This window comes from Podarcis raffonei, chromosome 6 (genome assembly GCF_027172205.1).
Source record: "Podarcis raffonei isolate rPodRaf1 chromosome 6, rPodRaf1.pri, whole genome shotgun sequence".
Lineage (NCBI taxonomy): Eukaryota > Metazoa > Chordata > Lepidosauria > Squamata > Lacertidae > Podarcis > Podarcis raffonei.
The window spans coordinates 11550539-11574959 of record NC_070607.1 but is presented as its reverse complement, the minus strand read 5'-3'; the positions used below and the strand labels follow the sequence as shown (position 1 = coordinate 11574959).

Sequence of the window (24421 nt, the reverse complement as noted above, 5' to 3'; positions counted from 1 at the left end):
CCACCTGTTACAAAACGGGCTCATCTGACCTGTCCATCATTTTGATGCCAGTATCCGTACCTAAGGAGATCCTGGGGCAGCGGTTCTCAACCTGTGGGTCCCCAGATGTTATTGGACTACAACTCCCATCATCCCTGAGCTCTGGACTTGCTAGCTAGGGACCCACAAGTTGAGAAAGGCTGTCCTGGGGTCTCTGAGCCTGTTATCAACACAGACAGACAGGATTGATTTAGTTTCTACACAAAGAGGAGCCCTGCACTGCGCTAGATCCAGGAATGGAGAAGGAATTTGGCTCCGTTTGCATTTTAATGTAAACTTGTTAGGAAAACATTCTTTAAGAAACAGATAAAAGTTCCTGGAAGCTTTAAAGAGGGTTCCAGAATTTTCTTTAGTGTGTATGAGTGGTACTCTAGGCTTGATTGGTATCAGCTGGAGGTGCAAATACAGTGGTACCCCGCAAGACGAATGCCTCGCTAAACGAAAAATGTGCAAGACGAAAGGGTTTTCTGATTTTTTAGCCGCTTCGCAAGACAAATTTTCCTATGGGCCTTTCTCGCAAAACGAATTTTTTTTTTAGTTTTTCCCCACAGGCTCCCTCTAAACTTCAGCGGAGCGGGGCAGGCTGGGAGGGAATCCCTTGGACCCCCGCCGGACTTCCCGATGCTCTTTTGAAGTCCGGTGGGGGGAGAAGGGCTTTTCTTCCCACCGCCAGCCTTCAGAACAGCCTTCTGAAGGCTGGCGGTGGGAAGAAAAGCCGTTCTCCCCCCGCCTGCCTACAGAAGAGGTTCGAGGAAAGAGGCGAAGGAGCGCTGCCCCTTCACCTCTGTCCCCGGAGCTTGCCGTTCTCCCCCGGCCTGCCTTCAGAAGAGGTCCGGGGACAGACTGTCCCCAGACCTGGTCTGAAGGCGGTCTCCATAGGAACGCATTAATTGATTTTCAATGCATTCCTATGGGAAACCGTGCTTCGCAAGACAAAAAACTCGCAAGAAGAAAAAACTCGCGGAACGAATTAATTTCGTCTTGCGGGGCACCACTGTAAAGGGAGGAAGTTGCAGCCTGCAATTTCCGTGCGACGAAAGCACACACACACACACGCTGACAACAAGTTTGGAAGTAAGACAACGTGTGCTCCTGATACTGAGAGTTTTGCTGTGTCAGGATTGTTAATTACTGGACTGAGATTATACCATGCTGGAGAGATAAAGAAGGAATGTAAATACCGTATTTTTTTGCTCTATAAGACTCACTTTTTCCTTCCTAAAAAGTAAGGGGAAATGTGTGTGCGTCTTATGGAGCGAATGCAGGCTGCGCAGCTATCCCAGAAACCAGAACAGCAAGAGGGATTGCTGCTTTCACTGCGCAGCGATCCCTCTTGCTGTTCTGGCTTCTGAGATTCAGAATATTTTTTTCCTTGTTTTCCTCCTCCAAAAACTAGGTGCGTCTTGTGGTCTGGTGCGTCTTATAGAGCGAAAAATACGGTAGCTTGTATATAACAGTAACAGCAATGCTTGTGCAACCAGTCAAGCAATAAAGAAGCTCTTGACTGTGAATTTGAGTATGACTCCTGTTCTTCTCCTCTGCCTCCGGGGAAAACTCTGCTACAACCAGTAAGAAGTGGTTTTACCGAGGTGCCACCACACAAGCAGGAAGCACAGTGGAAGTGTGTGGGTGGTAACCTCTAATAGAACCAGCCCGATATGCACTACAACTCCCATCATCCCTGACCACTGGTCCTGTTAGCTAGGGATGATGATGGGAGTTGTAGTCCCAAAACACCTGGAGGGCCGAGTTTGCCTATGCCTGGGCTACAACATGAATACCAAGTCTTGACTGCCCATAGACTGAACAACAGCATTAGGACCACAAGCTTTTTAAAATAGGTTTTTGAAAAACCTGTTCACTGTAACTCATGGCGTAAGATAGAGTTAAAAAGTTAAATGCAGCTTAGAGGACTCTGACCCTCCCTTAGCGTCTATCTGTTAGCTGGTTTTGTCATCACTGCCATGTTGGTTTGAGACCACGTAAAAAGCCTCTGTCAATGTTTATCCTTTTGTGCTCAGTCCCTTGGGAGCTGGATTATTGCATCAAAAACATACCCTCAGATTGAACCATGTAGGCAGACATTTTACATATACCCAGAAGACGTGGGAGCAACTACAGAGCCAAAGGCGAAGGAGGGGAGGGTTTTGTTAGTCTAAAAACGTCCCTTCCATTTAAACAGAAATGAAACAAATCCAGTGGAAGAGGTGATTTCAGATTGCCTCTCTTTTTCACTTACTATCCTCTTAGAAGGCAGACATGTAAACAACCGATTAAATATTATTATCATTCTTTGTCTAGGTCTCACACCCACCCTCTGAACGACTGTCTGCAGTTGGGGTCAAAGAGTCTAGGAAAGGTAATTGGATATACTGTCCTATCCAAACCTACATCATCTGCCCTATTTTATTTTGAACACCCAGAACATGTGGTCAGTTTGCATTGCACAGACTGCCCCCACACCCCACACAGATTATTCACTTTTTTCCCCCTTTTCGGTCTCCTGTCTGTTTTTGTTCTCTCTCCACTCCAATGCAATCTTGATGTGCAAGATCGCTAATGACCTCCTCTTCTTAAGCATTCTGGCAGTCTATCACAAGTTTCCTGTCTCAATTATTACATGAGATTCAAGTTGTTCTGCCTGGCTTCTGTCAGGGCTAGACAATAATTACAACCCCCACATAAATCTCTGCTACGTTTTTTTCTGCCAGCCTTCCTTCCTTCCTTCGGTTCTGCTCACAATCTATGCCCTGGAGAATGTCTGCAAATTCTCTACTTACGCTGAAATTAACTAAGAAGTGAGGTCAAGCTTTCCTGACAAAGATCCCCCATCAACTCCTTCCGAGATAAACAGGTTCAGCAAAAAGAATCACCTTACCAATCCGGCAGTCTTCAGGCACTTTTAACAACATATGTTTGATTATTTCATTTATGAAAGACTTCTTATGAAGCATCTCAAAGCAAATGCCCAATAAAGAATAAAGGGTTTCTGCTGGTTCAAAAGCTGGAGAGGGGAGAGGGATTTTGGAATCTTGGGTGCAACGAATAAGAAAACTTTAAATTTGTTAATTCTCTCTGTTGCAGTTGGGATATTGCGCTATGTGCCTGGGAATAAATGATATAACCTAAAATGCATTTGCACTGGTGTGTGTGTGTGTGTGTGTGTGTGTGTGTTAGCCAGGGTTAGCAAGAGCTTCCACTGTTTTCCTTACCAAAACAAACAGAAAAGATTTGCTAAAATCATACATTTGTAAGTTACTTACCATGGATTGCGAGTTTGAGTTCCTTAAACTGTTTGCCAGCAGAATTGGCTGCGCTGCACTGATAGCGCCCTTTGTCTATTCTCCGAGCACTCTTAATGTGCAGGATCTGGCCTTCATCCAAAACCTCAATATTAGGATCCCCTAAGAAGAGGGGCCTGGAGGAAAACAAAAACAAAGAAACACCACCACTTCTGTTATACTGTGGGTGCACACAAGCCACAATGAGTAACCTGGAACTTATTTCTGCATAAACATGCCTAGGATTTCTCTATGTGCAATACACCACTCCTTCAACTCATCAGCACTGGGTTATTGTAACCAAATGGGTGTATCCAGCTGGGATCCCCAAACTGATGGCAAAATGAGTCTCCCGCCAATGAAATGGGGATCATGGAAATATTTAACAGTTCCCCCTCCCCCTTCATTCCTCCACTACCAGCTCCATTGCTGTTCTGAAAGGTCCCCCCATCTTCTAAATCAGATTATTCAGGGGACATGCAAGGGGCCAAGCAACTCCGTTATTCATTCATTCATTCAGCCTTTATTGGCATAATATCAAAATTTAAATGGTATACCTATTAAGATATACTACAATGTCACTTCCAGATGACCTTTTTATGGAGCACTAATTCCCCTTTAGTTGCACCAAGTTTGTGGGGAGGTTAGGCATTTTCATTCCAAATGCACATTTCTAAATGCGGTTTGATATGTTTACGGAGCAGAGGACTGCACCAGAACATTTTAGGAAATATGAAAGCTAGTGAATATCTAAGTTCAATGTCTATCCGGGAGATATGGATCAAGTCACAGTTCCTACTGAAATCTGCACAGATCTGAGTTCCTCGTGCATGTCCAGCCATAACCCTACTAGGTCAACCTGCTGCACATAAATGGTGCGTCTGCATTACAAAATTCAAATCAATGTGAAAATCTACTGAATTGTCACAGCGTCAACAAACTAAGGAACTGTGGAAGCTGCAGTTCTAAGCAGGAAGCTAGGGATCAGCAAGCAGTCACCCTTAGGGTTTCACTGAACAAAATCACATTGTTCCAACATTTAAACCTGGCTCATAACAGTTTACATTTGTTATGTAAAGGTAAAGGGATCCCTGACCATTAGGTCCAGTCGTGACTGATTCTGGGGTTGCGGCGCTCATCTCGCTTTATTGGCTGAGGGAGCTGGCGTACAGCTTCCGGGTCATGTGGCCAGCATGACTAAGCCGCTTCTGGCGAACCAGAGCAGTGCACGGAAAAGCCGTTTACCTTCCCGCCGGCGCGGTACCTATTTATCTACTTGCACTTTGACGTGCTTTCGAACTGCTAGGTTGGCAGGAGCAGGGACCAAGCAACGGGAGCTCACCCCGCCGCGGGGATTCAAACCACCGACCTTCTGATTGGCAAGTCCTAGGCTCTGTGGTTTAACCCGCAGTGCCACCCGCGTCCCTTTATTTGTTATGTAGATGTGCCTAAACAATTCAAAGCCACAGTCTGACAGCATTTATTCAATTATTAAAGTTCTTAACTTGGGATCTCCTTCCTTGGGGGGTTTGAAGCAGAGATTGGATGGCCATCTGTCATGGATGCTTTAGCTGAATTTCCTGCATTGCAGGGGGTGGGCTAGATTCTATAACAGGAAAACCTTTGACACACACACCCAGATGTTCCTGAACCACATTTCCCATCAGCTCTAGCCAGCATGGCCAATAGTCAAAGCTGATGGGAGTTGTGATTTGACAACATCTGGAGGGCAAAATGTTTCCCTTCCCCAATCTTAACAATCTGAACCTGTGTGCAAATCAGCCCAAAGTGGTGCCAAAATACCCAAAGATACAGCATCAGGTAACAGCTACCGGCAGCGTTCTACACTGTACAGATTTCCAAGTTGCAGTTGCCATTAGAATATCCACTTTGGCCATTGGCCTGCATTACGAAACGCTAATGCTATTTGTCCAAGAATATTTATATACTCATTTTTGTTGTCCAACTAACATTTGTACTGCCAAGTTCAATCCCCTTAATGGGCTTTTCCTGGAAGATGTGTAGTTCAGAGGCTCAGAATCTCAACTCTGCAGTATACTGTGCTGGAATGTAACTCTGCGCATCTGTAAAAACATTTCACCTTCTTCTCTATTCTGCCGAACAAATGAAATAATAGGCTTGATCCACTTGCAATGTCTCCTGGGGTCACTCACATTCATTTCATTAAGGCTTCCATTCACAAGTTTCCAATACACCGCTGTTCATGCGGCTGCTTTTTGAAAAGATATGAAAACGACATCTGCAGATTGATCTTAAAGCCGTGAGAACCTGCTGTCTCGGTTCACACAAAGCCTTGTTTCACCCTGGGACTACAAACGTCACAAGAAGGTATGGTCTAGTACCTGTTTTCAGCAGGTTTTTACATTCCTAAAAGCCATGGTGGTGTTCATTTACTAAAGCTGAATAGCTGAAAATAATGCTTTAGCATATGTCAGTGTGTCTGCCAAATCAGTAGATGACAGGTAGAAGAGGAGCTCCCCTGGGCTTTGTGATTACATTTTGGGGGAGAATGAGTAACCTTTTGCTACAAAATAAAAAAATTCCTTCCAGTAGCACCTTAAAAAGGTAAAGGGACCCCTGACCCATTAAGTCCAGTCGTGGCCGATTCTAGGGTTGCGCCGCTCATCTCACTTTACTGGCCGAGGGAACCAGCATACAGCTTCCGGGTCATGTGGCCAGCATGACTAAGCCGCTTCTGGCGGACCAGAGCAGCGCACGGAAACACCGTTTACCTTCCCGCTGGAGCGGTACCTATTTATCTACTTGCACTTTGACATGCTTTCGAACTGCTAGGTTGGCAGGAGCAGGGACCGAGCAACGGGAGCTCACCCCGTCACGGGGATTCAAACCTCGAACCTTCTGATCGGCAAGTCCTAGGCTCTGTGGTTTAACCCACAGCGCCACCTGTGTCCCATACCAAGTTTGTTATTGGTATGAGCTTTCATGTGAATGCACACTTACTGAACTGGGCAGGTGAGCAGCTTTAACTTTTATCTGGGCTTGCCCACACCACAGTTTATGTGAATTTTAAAGGAGATTATGTCTCTACTTTTTCCTAGGGGGGGGAAATCCCTTTCATCCAAGTGGCAACCTGCAGCCCCCCCTCCCCCCGCTAAATTTAGATTTTCCCAAGCAATCCCATAGAAGAAGAAATTCCAATATAAAACTGTGTGTTACTCAACTGTGAACACACTGAAGCACATTGTCTGTAGGTTGTATCTTTGTTTTGCTTTTCATGTGCTGCCATCCGTCACCACACTCCCTACTTTGTTTTGCTTCCATCAGCCCAAAGGAAAGGACGCCGCCTGCCTCTTCCCAACCACGTTCACATTTTTTGTTTCTTCGTTTATTTTATGGGAGCTCTTTTGCACAGAACGGCTCTTGCACAAAACAGCTGTATTAAAAAGAACTGGTGCTGTTTTTTTCTAGGAAAAAAGAGGTGCTGAAACTCACCACAAATGCCTCCCTTGTTCTGTTGGAATGGCAATGGTGCCCACCTGAGAGGTGCCAGAACTGAGTTTCAATGAGTTCCAGCAAAGAAAGGAAAAAAGAGGACTGGTGAGAAGCCCAACTGTAGCTGTGTACACCCATTTGGGTGGCGCTGTGGTTTAGACCACTGAGCCTCTTGGGCTTGGCGATCAGAAGGTCAGCAGTTCAAATCCCCGCGACGGGGTGAGCTCCCATTGCTCTGCCCAGATCCTGCCAACCTACCGGTCCAAAAGCACACCAGTGCAAGTAGATAAAGTAGGTACCACTGTGGTGGGAAGGTAAACGGCGTTTCCGTGCACTCTGGTTTCTGTCACGGTGTCCCGTTGACCAGAAGCAGTTTAGTCCTGCTGGCCACATGAGCCAGAAAGCTGTCTGTGGACAAACACCAGCTCCCTCGGCCTGAAAGTGAGATGGGTACCGCAACCCCATAGTCGCCTTTGACTGGACTAAACCAGGAAGTTAGATTATCCTCCACCAGGGCCAGGGCCTTCTCAGTGATGGCTCCGACTTGGTGGAATGCTCTGTCCCATGATACCAGGACCCTGCAGGATTTAACTTCCTTCCGCAGGGCCTGTAAGACAGAGCTATTCCGCCTGGCTTTCAATTTGAACTTAGCCTCATATTTTATTCCCCTTCCCTCCCCCTCCCCTTTTTATGAAGATTACCCGCTCTGGGATCCCACAGCTAATTCTCCCCTGGTCTCCTCGCTGGCCCAAATAGGACTAATTTAGCCAGCTAGCCCTGGTGATCATCTAATGTTTATCGGATGGATTTCCCCCCTGAATTGAGTTTTGATTTTATTGTTATTCACGTTTTATACCGAATTTTGAGGGGACGCGGGTGGCGCTGTGGCTAAAAGCCTCAGCGCCTAGGGCTTGCCGATCGAAAGGTCGGCGGTTCGAATCCCCGCGGCGGGGTGCGCTCCCGTTGTTCGGTCCCAGCGCCTGCCAACCTAGCAGTTCGAAAGCACTCCCGGGTGCAAGTAGATAAATAGGGACTGCTTACTGGCGGGAAGGTAAACGGCATTTCCGTGTGCTGCTCTGGTGCCGGTTCGCCAGAGCAGCTTCGTCATGCTGGCCACGTGACCTGGAAGTGTCTCCGGACAGCGCTGGCCCCCGGCCTCTAGAGTGAGATGAGCGCACAACCCTAGAGTCTGTCAAGACTGGCCCTTACGGGCAGGGGTATCTTTACCTTTACCTTTATACTGTATTTTATGCTGGGGTTTTTTGTAGCATCAATTAAGTGTTTTAAAGTTATTGCTAGTCGTTTTCTGAATGGGGAAGGGCACAGTATAAATAAAAAATTATTATTTATTATTATTATTAACCTCCCAGGGGTCCTTTACGTTTACGTTTATTTTACCGATATATCAACAGGAAGACAACAGTTCCTTATCTCTCTTTACTATCTTGCATCAATGTAAGAACGGGCACTTACTTTCCATCTTTGAGCCACTGGATAATGGGGAGAGGAGTACCACTGACTCTGCATTCCAAGGTGACATCGTGGTTGAGGACGACGGAAACTTCGCTAGGTGTGTCAGCACCTCGTATGGTGGGTGGGACTTGGTGGGAAAGCAAACAATGAGAATCACTAGTCGAACAGGAGGAGGAGAGCGGTTAAACAAAATGTATCATGCTCCCTGACTCTTATAGATGGGGCTGGATCACATCGAAAGAAGAAGCAACCAAAATTAGTAAGGGCCAAGGTTAAAGCTTACTGGGAAATGATATATAATGAAATGAAAAGGATGTTTAAAATAACCTTTGTAAAAAACAACAACAACCCAATAAAAATAGAAGCTGTTCTTTTGGGAATTATAGGGAGAGAACTACCTAAAATGTATAGAAATTTATTCATGTATGCTACTACAGCGGCAAGAATGTAACTTGCCCGAAAATGGAAAGAAGCAGAAGTCCTAGCAAAGGAAGAATGGATACATAAACTTATGGAATATGCAGAAATGGTGAAACTTACCAGAAGCATAAGAAATCAAGATAAGTTTTTAAAAAGAATGGAAATGGTTTCTCAAATATTTACAGATAATTCACAAATAGATAAAAACATTGGCAGGATTACTGTAACAATGCAGTATATATTTAAAGAAGATGAATAAAGAAGCAAATTATTTTAATCTGGATATGAAAAGAAGATATTAAAAACAAATTTAAGGAACCGCAGAAAGAGGGGGAAGGAAGTCAAGTTTTGAAATGTCAAAATGACTGTAAAATTAGTGAAATGTATAAACTTGAAAAGTATAAACAAACAAATTTAGTAACGGCTGCAGGGCATTTAGATGCTATGGTAAAATATGCAAGAAAACCTGAGTTGACATTAGGTGCCCCACGACTGTTCTATAACTTATGCTTATATTAAATGTCAGGTATACTTGAAATACTAAAAGCTACTTTTTCAAGATTGCTATCTTTAACAATACCAACCTCGCACATCTACATTGAAGAATTTTTCTGAGCTCCCTGCTATGTTGGTGGCTTTACATGAATACAGTCCAGCATCGTCGGTTGCAGCTTTAAGAAGTTTCAACAGCTTCCCATTGTTCAAAATCTGCAGAGTGCTGCTCTCCACCACCTGAAAACAATCCAAGAGCAACTAATTCAACACCTGCCAAATCTAGCATCTGAATAATCTAACTTGCCCACACCATTTCCTGGGCCTAATTAGACCAGTCATACTTTAAAAGTCTTCCTGAAAGTTATAAAGCATGATCTGCAATTAGGAGTCATGGCAGAGGCTAAATAATTTTACAGATGGCAACAAATTATCACTATGATCTTCCAAATCTGAAGAGGCAGTTGTTTCCTTAACTAGTTACTTACTAGGACAAAGATGCAGGCAGCAGGACTGGAAAAATCACTATAGCCCAGAACTATAATAACCCTTCCACTCTTGCAGCCCATCACATCATGAGCACAAGTGAATAACTGATTTACCGTATTTTTTGCTCCATAAGACGCACTTTTTTCTTCCTAAAAAGTAAGGGGAAATGTCTGTGCGTCTTATGGAGCGAATGCATGGTCCCTGGAGCTGAATTGCCCAGGGGCAAAAAGCAGATCATGCTTTTTTTTTTTGAAAGAGGGAAGTGGGTGTTGAAACAAAGCCGCTGATCGTTTGCCGATCAGGGAAAGAGATACGGGCCGCTAGAGATAAAGGAGGCTGCCTGGGAGGGGGAGATAAAGACAGCAAACTTGCAAAGGGGGGAAACAGGAAGACTAAAGCAATAAGGAGAGAAATTAGAAGAAAAGGAGGAGCAAAAAACTGCTCCATCTAAGACACTAAGGCAAACAAGAGGGAAGGGAGTGTTGAAAGGAAACAGCTGATCGGTGGGATTAGAAGAGAGATAAGGGCCACTAGCAGAGGCTGCCTGGGAGGGGGGAGGTAAAAGCCCATGGATCCTCAGGATTTTTACATTGGGTCACCCCAAATTCACCATCAGGTCACATAACATGTCCATGGCTACAGCCTGCACCAAAAAAATCACACATCCACTGTTTCCTGGGGCTGCAATGGTGCAAAAACGTGGTTACAAAGCACGGATCCACATGGATCCTCAGGATTTTTGCATTGGGTCACCCCAAATTCACCATTAGATAACATGTCTGTGGCCACAAGCATGAACCACAAAAATCATACATCCACTATTTCGTTCCGAATATTTTCTTATTTTCCTCCTCTAAAAACTAGGTGCGCCTTATGGTCAGGTGCGCCTTATGGTCAGGTGCGCCTTATGGAGCGAAAAATACGGTATATTGTTCAATACCTACTTCTCCATACATTGAAAAGTTTCAGGGTCACGGAGTTTATCCAGGTTTGCTTTGCTTTGGAAGGACGTCACTGGAGACTTACTGGTGTTTTTGCAATATTTGACTTGTTGTTAGCACCTGTCTGTCTCGAGAGACAATGGAGTACGCCTCTGGGGGTGAAGTCAAGCCGCTGCATTAGCAGCACTGAAAGGACCCCCCTGGGGCGCAAGCCTGGGCAGTGTGTACAGAGTCCTGGGCTGCCCAGATGACAAGACTCCCTCTCTTGGCTGTGTGGACCAAAAGAAAGCAGAGCAATGTATGTGGAACCAGCTTGGCTGCAGGAGTTGCCAAAAGGAGGAGTACAAGGTACCACCCAACCATCTTAGGGACTTCAGATGCGTTTTACCCCTTAGCCGTTCATTCTCCTGGAGATATCCCACAAAGCAGTGGAGATTTAGGATCACAGCTTTCCTTCTCTTAGGTGGGTATATTTGAGTTTATTTACAAATATAAAAGCTGGACACAGGTGGAGGTAAACCATACACATCACTTGGAAAGAAAGGCAAACTAATGCCAGTGTACTGGAAGAAGCAAAGATAACCAGTGTTGAAGCAATGATTCTTCGTTGGATTGCTCATGTTCTGCGGATGCCTGATTATCATCTTCCAAAGCAACTACTCTATTCCAAACTTAAAAATGGAAAGCGTAATGCCGGTGGTCAACAAAAGAGGTTCAAAAGCTCTCTCAAATCTAAAAAAATGTAGTATAAACACCGACAACTGGGAAACACTGGCCTGTAAGCACTCCAGTTGGAGAACAGCTTTTACCAAAGGTGTCATTGACTTTGAAGATGCCCAAACTCAGGACAAAAGGGAGAAATGTGCTAAGAGGAAGGCACACTTGGCAAACCCTCACCGTGATCAACTCCCACCCAGAAACCTATGTCCCCACTGTGGAAGGACATGTGGATCCAGAATTGGCCTCCACAGTCACTTACGGACTTACGTTAAAACTGTGTTCATGGAACACAATCTTACTTGGCTACGAGTGATCACCATAGAAGAAGACTACAACATCTTCCCTAGCCATTGGCTATGCTGGCTGGAGATGATGGGAATTGGAGTATAACAACACCAGAAGGGCTATAGGTTCTACCCCCTGGCTCAAACATGCCAACAGACAGCTATAGTCCACTGAAGCCAAAAGTATGCCATGGCCTATGGCTAGCGCAATAAAAATCTATGATTTCTGAAGCCAAAAGCCTTCAATATGCATTCTACTGTTGTAATGGTGGGATTTTGCCAGCAACTCAATAAGGACACAGTAATAAGGAAAGATCAAAGTTGGATGTAGGACATTATTTGTTTTACAACATTCTGAAGAGAACATACTCAACTGCCAGGCATCTTGTTAACATCTTGCACCTAAACACCATGACATCTGTCTTAAGACATCCTCACAGGGTCAATTAATGACCTTGTTTGTCACCTGACAAATATATATATGGATTTGTATACCTATAGTCTACTTAAATTTGTCCACAACTGGACAAATTTGCTGCTTGGTGGTCAGTGGTACGCAAGGACATGGGTATTCTATACCCAAAGAAAAATCCAAATCCAAGAGTAAGAAGCCATAGCTTCAACTTGCAGAATGAAACATGCAGATGAGCTGAATTTGCATTTGTATTTACACACAAACACACTACTCAACCTGGCTCCAAGTCTCAGGCTTCCAGGTAAATGAGAACATTGGGCAAGCATAGAAATAACAGCAGAAACATAGGTAGGCAAAAGATATGGCAGCAGAGGGGAGAATTCAGGGAACACTCTGAGCCACTAGAGTTATACTTCTTAATTAACAAATGACTGTTCTCACCAAAGTACAGTTCTTTGCAAGGGATTACATGGAATGCCCATTGTAATCATTAAGCCACACAGCAACCTACCATTTGAAATATAAACACTGCTTAAATATATGCAACACTCAGTCCAAATCTATCCGAAGGAGACAAGCATCACCAAAGAGCAGTTAGTATACACACAAAAAAAATTTAAATAACAGAGTTCTTCCTGAAAGCTTTCAGGTGGATTTTACTGGGGAAGAGGAATTAACTTTGTTCGGTTTTATTTATTTTACTTGTAGGAAAAGCAAAATAGGAAACAAAGAAATTCAAACCAACAGGGCCATTGGAGGCTCAGTGGACCTTCTCAAAATTAGCTCACAGCCTCAAAATAGGTCCATAAAATCCAAGGCAACGATACAGACAATCGTCTCGCCACCCCTATTAGTTAATGTTACTTGTAGGGCGGGGGAGAATCGACCACACCTATACATACCTGAACATCAGCTTTGTACCAAGTGATGATGGGAAACGGGTTGCCAGATACCTCACAGAACAGACTGATGGGCTGATTAATAGTCACAGATGCATTTGTCACCTTGTCCTGATCTCTGATTTCAGGTGGAACTGCAATCAAAGAAGCTGAATAAATACTTATGTGAACATTTGGGTGCTTGGTTTTGCTTTTTAAAACATATTCTTTTATTAACTATTTATTCATTTCATAAAATTTATAAACTGCTAAATTGCAAAAAAACACACCCTCAAAGTGGTTTTTACAAAATTTAACACTGCAAAATCAGGAAAGATTTACAACCCTGCTTCGAAGCAAACAATAGTAAAAATACTAAAACAGATTAAAATTACCTCAACTTACTAAGTATCTGGGTAAAGGTAAAGGGACTCCTGACCATTAGGCCCAGTCGTGACCGACTCTGGGGTTGCGGCACTCATCTCGCTTTATTGGCCAAGGGAGCCAGAGTACAGCTTCCGGGTCATGTGGCCAGCATGACTAAGCCGCTCCTGGCGAACCAGAGCAGTGCACGGAAACACCGTTTACCTTCCCGCCACAGTGGTACCTATTTATCTACTTGCACTGACATGCTTTCAAACTGCTAGGTTGGCAGGAGCTGGGAGAGAGCAACAGGAGCTCACCCTGTCACGGGGATTCGAACTGCCGGCCTTCCAATCGGCAAGCCCAAGAGGCTCAGTGGTTTAGACCACAGCGCCACCTGCGTCCCTATAGCAGTAGAGAGATATTTGGTGCTTGTTTACCATGAACCTTCAGGTTGTAAGTTTTTTCTGTGCTTCCAGCTTCATTGACCGCAACGCAGACGTATTCTCCATTGTCATATGGTGTGACTGAAGCAATAACCAGCAGGGTGCCATCTTCCAAGATTGAAATGCCAGGTTCATTTCCAGTTAGCTCCTTGTTATTATGCAACCATTTTATTACAGGCTTTGGGGTACCTGCAGAGAAGGACAGAGCGTGCTATACGTGGCTTCTAAAATTTAGCTTAAAAAAGGAAATACTTTAAAAATAAGGTTTTTGGGAGTCTTCAATGAAACACAGGCCAGTAATTTAACTGACACAAGCCCTGTATGGAGACAACAACAACCCAGGAACAAAGCACTCTGAGATTGTCTAACAATGCATTTAGATTGTATGTAATTTTGATTAAATTTTCTGTTTTACAATTTAAAATACTCATTTTTACATCCTTAAGATATCAATGACTTCCCTTCTTCTCTTTCCATGGTTCATTTTGCATATCATAAATCCCTGCATATTTTACAAAAAAAAAAACCTATACCATTCAGTATTCCATTATTGCATCCATCAAAACTTGTTTACACTGTTGAATTTATCTTAATGCTGCCAGCATTTTCATCTGTACACAATTATTTCCCATATATTCAATAAACGTTTCCCAATCTTCTTTAAACGTATGTTTTCTTGTTCTCTTATTCTATCTGTTAAGTCTGCAAGTTGTGCATACTCTATCAATTTAAGTTGCCATTCTTCTTTAGTTGGGACCCACTATGCACTCCTATTGAAGTATGTCAGCACACCCAGTGAACTTTTAAAACAATTATCTGGGTTTTCTTCCACGCTACCAGGAGTAGCTACTGGCAATGTGGCAGAGAAGATGCCACAGGTTTCCAAGAACAATTGCAGGAGGTTCTAGGTGCATGAATAACATTGCATTCCATACCTTTGGCTGGACATGGGAAGGCAATTCGTTCCTTTGCTACCCTTTCCTGCAGTGGAGTGTTGTACGGTGGATCAAGCGCACCTACAGTAGGAGGTTCTAAAGTGAGGGAAGGAACAGAAATTAAATATTGCGTCGCTTGATTTCCCAAAACGTGTAAGTTTCTCAAAATTCTTTTTTAAAGCTCAGAAATACGAATTAATCTGATACAGTGGCACCTCAGTTTTCGATCATCTCTGTTGACAAACGTTTCGGTTTTCAAACGCTGCAAACCCGGAAGTAAATGCTTCAGTTTTTGAACACGCCTCAGAAGTCGAACATGAAACATGGCTTCCGCTGAGTGCAAGATCATGAGGCCTGGCTGTCGGCTACTGAGTTTTTGGTTTTCGAACGTTTCAGAACTCAAACGGTCTTCCAGTATGGATTACGTTCCAAAACCGAGGTACCACTGTATTCAAATTACATGGTTTCATTCCTATTTTTTAAAGCACTTTTTAAAATACGAAAGTTTCATTCTCTAGGTGGCACATTTGGTTTCTCATTTCACTTCACATGGTGACTAGGGGTGCACTAGAACTTTTCAGTGGGGAAAAACCACACATTCTCTGAATGCAAACCACATGTGTCCGCAAGCCTGGCTTTTTAACCTGAGACTTTCAATAGGCAAAGGTAAAGGTAAAGGACTCCGGGACAGTTAAGTCCAGTCAAAGGTGACTATGGGGTTACTGCGCTCATCTCGCTTTCAGGCCGAGGGAGCCGGCGTTTGTCCACAGACAGCTTTCCTGGTCATGTGGCCAGCAGGACTCAACTGCTTCTGGCGCAGCACAACACCGTGACAGAAACCAGAGCGCACGGAAACACCGTTTACCTTCCTACCGGACTGGTACCTATTTATCTACTTGCACTGGCATGCTTTCGAAATGCTAGGTTGGCAGGAGCTGGGACAGAGCAATGGGAGCTCACTCCGTCACGGGGATTCGACCCGCCGACCTTCCAATCGGCAGGCCCAAGAGGCTCAGCGGTTTAGACCACAGCGCCACCCATTCTCCGAATGCCACATTCTCTGAATGCAAACCACATGTGTCCACTGGCTTTTTACCTGAGGCTTGGAACACACTTTTGTGTCTAGCAGCAAATGGTTGAGGGGAGAAGCAACGCTGTCACCTGCTGGGCCAGGTCAGATTCTGGACAGCCCAACTGTAGCCCAGCTTGCCTCCGGTCAGATATGAATTGGACTTGGATGCAATAAACTCTATATAATTTTAATTATATACTAGGGACGCGGGTGGCGCTGTGGGTAAAACCTCAGTGCCTAGGACTTGCCGATCGCATGGTCGGCGGTTCGAATCCCCGCGGCGGGGTGTGCTCCTGTCATTCGGTCCCAGCACCTGCCAACCTAGCAGTTCAAAAGCACCCCCGGGTGCAAGTAGATAAATAGGGACCGCTTACCAGCGGGAAGGTAAATGGCGTTCCGTGTGCTGCCCTGGCTCGCCAGATGCAGCTTGTCACGCTGGCCACGTGACCCGGAAGTGTCTGTGGACAGCGCTGGCTCCCGGCCTATAGAGTGAGATGAGCGCACAACCCTAGAGTCTGGCAAGACTGGCCCGTACGGGCAGGGGTACCTTTACCTTTACCTAATTTTAATTTGACTATTTATTTGACGCTTATGCTGCTTTAAGATTGTTATTATTTATCTACCCTTAAGGAACAGAGTGGGGTATCTAAATAAATAAAAGCACACAAAATAACCTCAGAAAGTAGCCGGTGTTTGCAAACCAGGGTGAAATTGGCCGTGTCTGATGTTACAGAGAGAGTGACAATTGCACTACTGAGGATATAGAGAAGAGAATTTTAAAATGCATCATCGAAAGCTTGTTTAAGGCTATGCTGGCAGCACACATTAACTACATTGGAGATGTCAGAAGCTTCAGGACAATCTTTCATACATTCTTTACTGGTGTAAATCTGAAGACCGCCGCATGTGTCCTTGTAGCTAAAAGAATTATCCAGAGAAAGTAGAAGTCTGCAAGACTCCTGTCATATACCGTATTTTTTGCTCTATAAGACTCACTTTTTCCCTCCTAAAAAGTAAGGGGAAATGTGTGTGCGTCTTATGGAGCGAATGCAGGCTGCGCAGCTATCCCAGAAGCCAGAACAGCAAGAGGGATTGCTGCTTTCACTGCACAGCGATCCCTCTTGCTGTTCTGGCTTCTGAGATTCAGAATATTTTTTTTTCTTGTTTTCCTCCTCCAAAATCTTGGTGCGTCTTGTGGTCTGCTGCGTCTTATAGAGCAAAAAATACGGTGCATAGTGGCCAAACAAGCTCCCTATCACTTCACTATGAGAGAAAATGATACTGTTGAAACAAAAAGCTTGAACAAGATACCTGAGTGTCTCATCTCATGTTAAAAAGTTGAATCCTGCTCAGATGAAATACATATGTTTTTCTCACATGCTTCTCGTTTTGTGCTATTGCATAATAAAAACGAAAGGGACAATCCATTACTGTGCTAACATTTTTGGCTCCGATGGTATAGTACCTTGAACGTGGACCATTATCTCAGCTTCATCGCGGCCGGCAATGTTACTTGCCACACAATTGTAGATTCCCGAGTCTGATATCAAGACTTTGCTGATTCTGAGAGCCCCGTCTGAAGAGGCACCATATTGCCTGTTGTCTACCAAAATGGGATTTTGGTCTTTAAGCCAAGTGATCGTTGGAGGTGGGATCCCATGTGCGTTGCAAGGTATATCGATTCTGGAACCAGCTTTTGCTTTCATCACTCGAGGTCCACGTTGTATCTTTGGAGGAACTAGGCAAAGCGAGTTAGTTAGTGCTGACACAGAAAGGTTTTATCAGATCATTCAGTAAGATATGATCGATGGGAGTGCAGCACTTGGCCTCTACGTGGCTTAAAGACTTTGAAAATCAACGTAGAGCACCCTCTTAACTATCAACCCCAGCTAGAATGGCCTATGGTCAAAGCAGTGGTCCAGAAACATCTAGGGAGCCATAGGTTACCCATCCCTGCTCTTAACCATACTGATTGTGGAACAAATTCCAATTGCTAAAGCACATAAAGAAGCATAAAAAGGTAAAGGTAAAGGGACCCCAGATCATTAGGTCCAGTCACGGACAACTCTGGGGTTGCGGCGCTCATCTCGCTTTACTGGCCGAGGGAGCCGACGTACAGCTTCCAGGTCACGTGGCCAGCATGACTAAGCTGCTTCTGGCGAACCAGAGCAGCGCACAGAAACGCCGTTTACCTTCCCGCTGGAGCAGTACCTATTTATCTACTTGCACTTGACATGCTTTCGAACTGCTAGGTTGGCAGGAGCTGGGACTGAGCAATGGGAGCTCACCCCGTCGCAGGGATTCAAACCGCCGACCTTCTGATCGGCAAGTCCTAGGCACCGTGGTTTAACCCACAGCGCCACCCGCGTCCATAAAGAGGCATATGTTGAGTTTATTTAGGGCGGAATTCAATGTTGTGTTTTTAACATTGTTCCATCAGCGCAGGCATTCCAGCTTCCCAAACAGAACCATCTCCCCTCCCCTCCCCTTGAATATAGAGGAGGAGGAGAGGATGCAATTGCCAAGGCCCAGTCCTTGTGATGTGCTAGCTCTGAACTGCAGAGAGCAGAGAGCCGCCTGGGTGGGAAGAATGGGGGAGCGGAGCAAAACACAGAGTCTTCATTTTTTTTAATACAGTGGTGCCCCGCAAGACGAAAAACTCGCTAGACGAAAGGGTTTTCCGTTTTTTGAGTCGTTCCGCAAGACGAATTTCCCTATGGGCTTGCTTCGCAAGACAAAACGTCTTGCGAGTTCTTGCGAGTTTGTTTCCTTTTTCTTAAAGCCGCTAAGCCGCTAATAGCCGTGCTTCGCAAGACGAAAAAACCGCAAGACGAAGAGACTCGCGGAACGGATTAATTTCGTCTTGCGAGGCACCACTATAATAAAAAAATGCTTTTTGCGTGCGTGTCTAATCTTGCCCCTTTCTCCCATTTATTTATTGGTGTGTGTTTTTATTTTTTGTAAATCTTCCAAAGAATAATAATAATTTTAAAAAATGGGATTAAGGGGTTTTCTCAGGGTAGTGGAGGGCTTGTATGCTGTGTCCCGTTGGTGCAAATGCCCTGTGGACAGGAGAACAAAAAAAAGGGGGGAGTTGAGGAGGGTCAGTTGGAGAGGAGTGAGAAATGCCCCTATTTTCACCCAAGGTATGTTGGCAGGTCTGTGATTTTGTGGGGTTTTTTTTTTAATATATATATATATATATATATATAATTTTTTATTAGTTTTTTTTTTAACATATCATTTTCAACAGTAATTAAACATACTTTGACATCTTATTCAAATTTCTGACTTCCATCAATCGTCTCTGAAAATTTTCCAATCTAATCTCTCAATATGCATTTCTTATCTTCCCCATGACATTTCAAACTCATAACCAATATCTCTCTCTTCTTCTACTTTGTAACACTTCGTATATTTCTCCTTACAAAACTTCTTGTAGTCCTGCTAGCGTAATTTGTTGATTACAGATTTTGTGGGTTTCTTTGGCGTCTGGAAAAGATGCCTGCTACACTGCACTTTCTTTCCATTAAGTTTGGATTTGTGGAAGAGGACATTCCAACACTGTGCCCAAGAAACCTTATGGTGTCAAGACCCAGGCATCCTTCCTAAAAAATATGGGAGGATTCTGGTGCCAGCAACTGAATGTACGTCTAGATTTTTTCCCCCCCCACTGACTCAGAAAGGACTCTTACTGCACTCTAAACAGCTTACCATGTACATTGAGCTTCACTGACTGAGTCGCATTCCCAGCAATGTTTGTGGCTACACAGAGATACATGCCACTGTCTGAAACCCGTGTCTCTGTGATCTTCATTGACCCTGAAGGGAGGAAGGTGTGCCTGGAAAAAATAGGAAACAGATATGACTATATAAATATTTACCATGAGGGGGAATGCACGTTGCCGAGATATTAGTAATGAATACCACACGCTAAACGGCATCTGTTCAGTATTATTTTTCGCTCAGATTGGCCTGGTTTTCACCTAACTGTTCTTGTGATCTGTCTTCCTTCTTCCTTCTACATATCTCGCGAATGAAGTAAGAGACTGAGAACAACAACAAGAAAATTCCCCTTTTAAATATGTCATGCCATCCAATCTATGGAGAAATTAGTGGATTTTTCTATTGTGCTTCTACACTTGAGGAAGTGTCCCCCAGCCCAGCCCATATATCACCGCATGGCGTGTTCACTGAAAACAGGAACTGAGGGACCTCCATCGGAAGTAAAACTTTCCCGGTCCAGAAACAGGTCCCTTTGGGTGTTAGCCCCTGAAGGAGGTGTGCCAAAATGGCTGGGCACAGGGCCCCACCGACCAGAAAAAACCCAATGTTCCCCACTCCTGTTTGTGGGCAGCTGAAGGGAACCGTATAACCTTTCCAAGAATAGCTTGATATTGCTGCTGAGTGCACAACAAGCATGCACAAAACCTATAAAATCTTTGGAGAAAAGCACATTTCTAACAATACAGTGGTACCTCAGGTTAAGTACTTAATTCATTCAGGAGGTCCGTACTTAACCTGAAACTGTTCTTAACCTGAAGCACCACTTTAGCTAATGGGGCCTCCTGCTGCTGCCATGCCGCCGGAGCACAATTTCTGTTCTCATCCTGAAGCAAAGTTCTCAACCTGAGGCAATATTTCTGGGTTAGCGGAGTCTGCAACCTGAAGCGTATGTAACCTGAAGCGTATGTAACCCGAGGTACCACTGTATCTGTATTTCAGCTCACGTATTGTTTTGGGAAACGCAAATTACATAAAGGTAAAGGTAAAGGCCCCTGACAGTTAAGTCCAGTCACAAACAACTCTGGGCTTGCGGAGCTCATCTCGCTTTACTGGCCAAGGGAGCCGAAGTTTTATCCACAGACAGTTTTTCCGGGTCATGTGGCCAGCATGACTAAGCCGCTTCTGGTGAAACCAGAAAAGTGCCCTGAAACGCCATTTACCTTCCCGCCGGAGCGGTACCTATTTATCTACTTGCATTTTGATGTGCTTTCGAACTGCTAGGTTGGCAGGAGCTGGGACCGAGCAACAGGAGCTCACCCCGTCATGGGGATTCGAACCACCAACCTTCCGATCGGCAAGCCCTAGGCTCAGTGGTTTAGACCACAGCGCCACCCGCAAATTACATAGGTTCATGTTAAAACGTAAAGTGAACCAAATTTCTCCCCCATTCCTGCTCAGAATACATATTCAATGTATTCTTTGAAAAGGAGGGATTCTCAATGTTAGTAATAGTCTCCATGCTTATACTTCATTCTAAAGTCATTAATGCTGATTTACAACAAATTACTATACTGCTACTAACAGCAAAGCAGTGTACTGCAGGAAAAAAATGGAAAAACAGAAATCTTCCTACCATAACTTGATTAAGAAAAACATGGCAAACTATATTAGTGATAAAACATACATATGAGGAAAAACACAATACTTAAGGAAACAAATTGATTGAAAGGTGGGTCTTATTTTTCCATTTCTGGAATGACGAAGTAAATGATTATATTTCCCCCTTTAATTTATTCATGGTATTATAGAGTTTTGGTTATATTGTCTCTCTCCCCTCTTCATATGTCATTTCCTTGTTGCTATTGTTGTTTGTTTTTCCTATTTTTCATTTATTTATTTTCTTGTCTTTTCTTCTTCTTGGACGAGAAGCAAAGCTGCTCAATGTATAATGGCTTTCATCCCACACTGTCACAACCTAGTATTGATAAAATTTATTTTTTAAAAAAGAAAAATAAATAGGTATCCATGCCAAAACGAAGTGCAGCTCAAAACAGAGCTACGATTTCGTTCCCAAGTGTATATTCTGACGCTATGTCTGAGTCATATAATCCCAGTCAGGTGAGGGACAGAAAATGAGGGGCAGGGAGACAGTGGAGCCAAGCTAAACAGCAGATAGACAAAGCCATGACAGGAATGAGATTTGGAAACAAGAAAAAGCTGGGAGACAGGAGCAGAACCTGACGCAAGACCAAGAACGACGCTACGCAATCAGCAACTGCGCATGATATCCATTGCTGCAAAATACCCACTTCCAACTGTACATCAAGGCAGCCCCACGTTGTTGTTTTTTTAAAAAAAACCCCAATAATAGCATTTCATGAAGAAAGTTCTCAGCCAGGAATGGGAAACTGGATCTGCCCCATGGGCCAGATCCTGACCACTCCCAGCCCCTGCAGGCCAACGAGACCCCCACCCACCACCTGAGAACCATCTGACATGAAGCTAAGTGTTCACCTTTGTGGTTTGAAATCAAACTGCACCAGCAAAGAGGGCTTGAAGGTGCAGCCTTCTCTTAATTTGATTTGTAAAAATTTGGAAAACTAATAATCATACTAAAAAGCTTCTGAGCAAGCTAATACCTTGCTTTTTATCTACCATCCTAAAACCAATTGCAATTATTCTGAAACAAAAAGAAAACTTTACTTAATGTATTTTTAAAAAATGTATTTTTGTGCCTCTGTTCCAGCCAAAACCTAGATCAGGGGTCTGCAACCCGCGGCTCCGGAGCCGCATGTGGCTCTTTTACACCTTTGCCGCGGCTCCGGGGCAGATACTAGCGAGGGGAGGTGGCGCATTGTGCGCCCCGACACCCCCCACTGTGGCAGGCGCTGTACTGGCTGTGACATTGCATGGGGGCGGTGCGTGCGTTAGTCACGCACCGTCCCGACGTCACCTTCCCGCCCGCCCGCTACATTGTAAGGGGCATGTACGCTGGTCACTGCATTGAAAGGGGGCATGTACGCTGGTCACTGCATTGAAAGGGGGCATGTACGCTGGTCACTGTTTTGAAGGGGAGTGAAGAACACACACACAAAAAAGGTAACTTGTTAATTTAATGTTTATTTCTATGAGGAGGAGTAATTCTGAGGGGTCAAACAAAGAAATAATTTTTAAAAATGACAAAAAAGTTATTTTTATAATGATGAGTTTTGCGGCTCCCAGGTTTTTTTTCTTCGGAAACGGGTCCAAGTGGCTCTTTTTGTCTTAAAGGTTGCAGACCCCTGACCTAGATAGATCCCCCTATAGACTGACTCTTCTTATATCATCTGGGGTTGAGGAACACTCAAAAATACAACTTCCCACAAGCCATCTGAAATGGTAAGCCTACACCACCTGACTGTTTTTTTCCCACCTGAACACATGTTTTTACTCTGGGTTCAAAACCAAAAGGTGTGGATCTCTTAAAATGGAGAGACTACAACGTTGCAATTTATTTTGCAAACTACTGTGTCGTCACAGGCATCGCTGTCTATACATGTTGGCCCCGATCCAATGCACAAGAGCAGCACACGGCTAAGCAGCAAAGCTATTGGAATCAGGCCCGTATCGGGAATCTGATAGTCAAAGGTAAGGCACTCAAATGTCTACAATATGTTGTCTTACTGCGGCCCAATATGAGTTTGAGACTCAGCATTGAGTTCTTGCAATGTGGCTTCCATGCTTCAGTTATTGGGGGGGTGGATTAATTTCATAAGACTTTTATGCTCGGAAACGTTTCAAGGCTATATGGATGAGTTGGCATTTTCTTGTTGCTATTCTTATGTCAAACAATGTTCTGTAAAGCTACCCCTGACCTGAAAAAATGAAGCATTTCAGAAAGTTTGAAACTTGTTTTGTTCTTGTAACCACATATTAGAAGAGGGCACATAGCATTACTAATACATAAGCAGTAAGAGAAGCCAGAAAGTGTGGAAACTGCATTGTAAAATCCTATTAGATTGTCTAATTTGAACAAAGTGTATTTTGCAATACAAATTCACAATACTGCCTTGTACTCAGCGTGGAAAACCACAAAAAGCACAGTGGGATTTGGAAGAATTTGTTGATTCTGATGCAAACCCTCCAGTGTCAACTTAAGGATTTCAGCAAACAGACTAGAGAAACTGGAATCAAAATTTTGAACCTTAGAGATTTGAGATAAAGCTAACATTTCTGGCACGGCCCAGGAAACTGTATTAAAAGACCACACCAGAAATATATATATATTTTGTACATTTCTGCGTTTTGCTGAATGAAAAATCAGGCAGCCATGCAAATATGCGAGCAATCAACAAGGCAAATTCACAACGGTGAACCTCAGGCAGAGCTTATCTGCGCCACAAACTTATTTATGAGTTTTATATCATTTAACACCATGGCTTCCCCTCAAAGAACCCTACTACTTATAAATTGGTGAGGTTGCTGAGAAAGATCACCTGCTTCCACCCCACAGAACATTTCCTTGGATTCCCTATAAAAAGGAAATTAAAAACGAAAAAAAGGCACAGAACTCCCGTTCCCGGTGAACGCAAATAAAAAAGTAGGATGAAACACTATTTTTGGATACCTTAAATATAACTTTGTAGATCTTTATAAACACAAGAGAGTATCTAGCAAGCCCTGGATGTTTTTATTTTGAATTTGCCATACAAACAAAGAGAACTCTTACCTTGGAGAGTACGGAGAGATAAGTTGCATTTCTTTAGCCCAGGTTATTATAGGTGGCGGCAAACTTTTCACCTCACAGGGAAGTGTGACTTCTTCCCCTGCGGTCACTGAAATCTCTATTGGATTGTCCCGCGAAAATCCTTGCAGATCTCCAGGTCTGGACACTCTTGGTTTCACTGCAATAGATAGAATATTCATACAATCAAAACATATCCAGGCATTCTGTTCCTATATGTTTCGCCCTGGGAAATCCCCTTTTACCCTTT

General features: G+C 43.9%; 1 protein-coding gene across 6 annotated transcripts in view; it reads right to left on the bottom strand.

Annotated features, from left to right (window-relative positions):
- The window catches only part of HMCN1 (hemicentin 1), a 301086-nt gene that overhangs the window by 149246 nt on the left and 127419 nt on the right, over positions 1 to 24421 (bottom strand). For 5 of the 6 annotated variants that reach the window (XM_053391425.1, XM_053391419.1, XM_053391422.1 and 2 more), the window contains exons 22-30: positions 24157 to 24331; positions 19437 to 19564; positions 17188 to 17460; positions 14651 to 14746; positions 13710 to 13904; positions 12931 to 13061; positions 9272 to 9419; positions 8268 to 8394; positions 3303 to 3457 (exon numbers count right to left, since the gene is read on the bottom strand). In XM_053391425.1, the coding sequence (XP_053247400.1) occupies positions 3303 to 3457; positions 8268 to 8394; positions 9272 to 9419; positions 12931 to 13061; positions 13710 to 13904; positions 14651 to 14746; positions 17188 to 17460; positions 19437 to 19564; positions 24157 to 24331 (1428 nt within the window). Of the gene's footprint in view, positions 1 to 3302; positions 3458 to 8267; positions 8395 to 9271; positions 9420 to 12930; positions 13062 to 13709; positions 13905 to 14650; positions 14747 to 17187; positions 17461 to 19436; positions 19565 to 24156; positions 24332 to 24421 lie in introns of those variants that run through there. The other variant, XM_053391424.1, reaches the window with a different exon arrangement.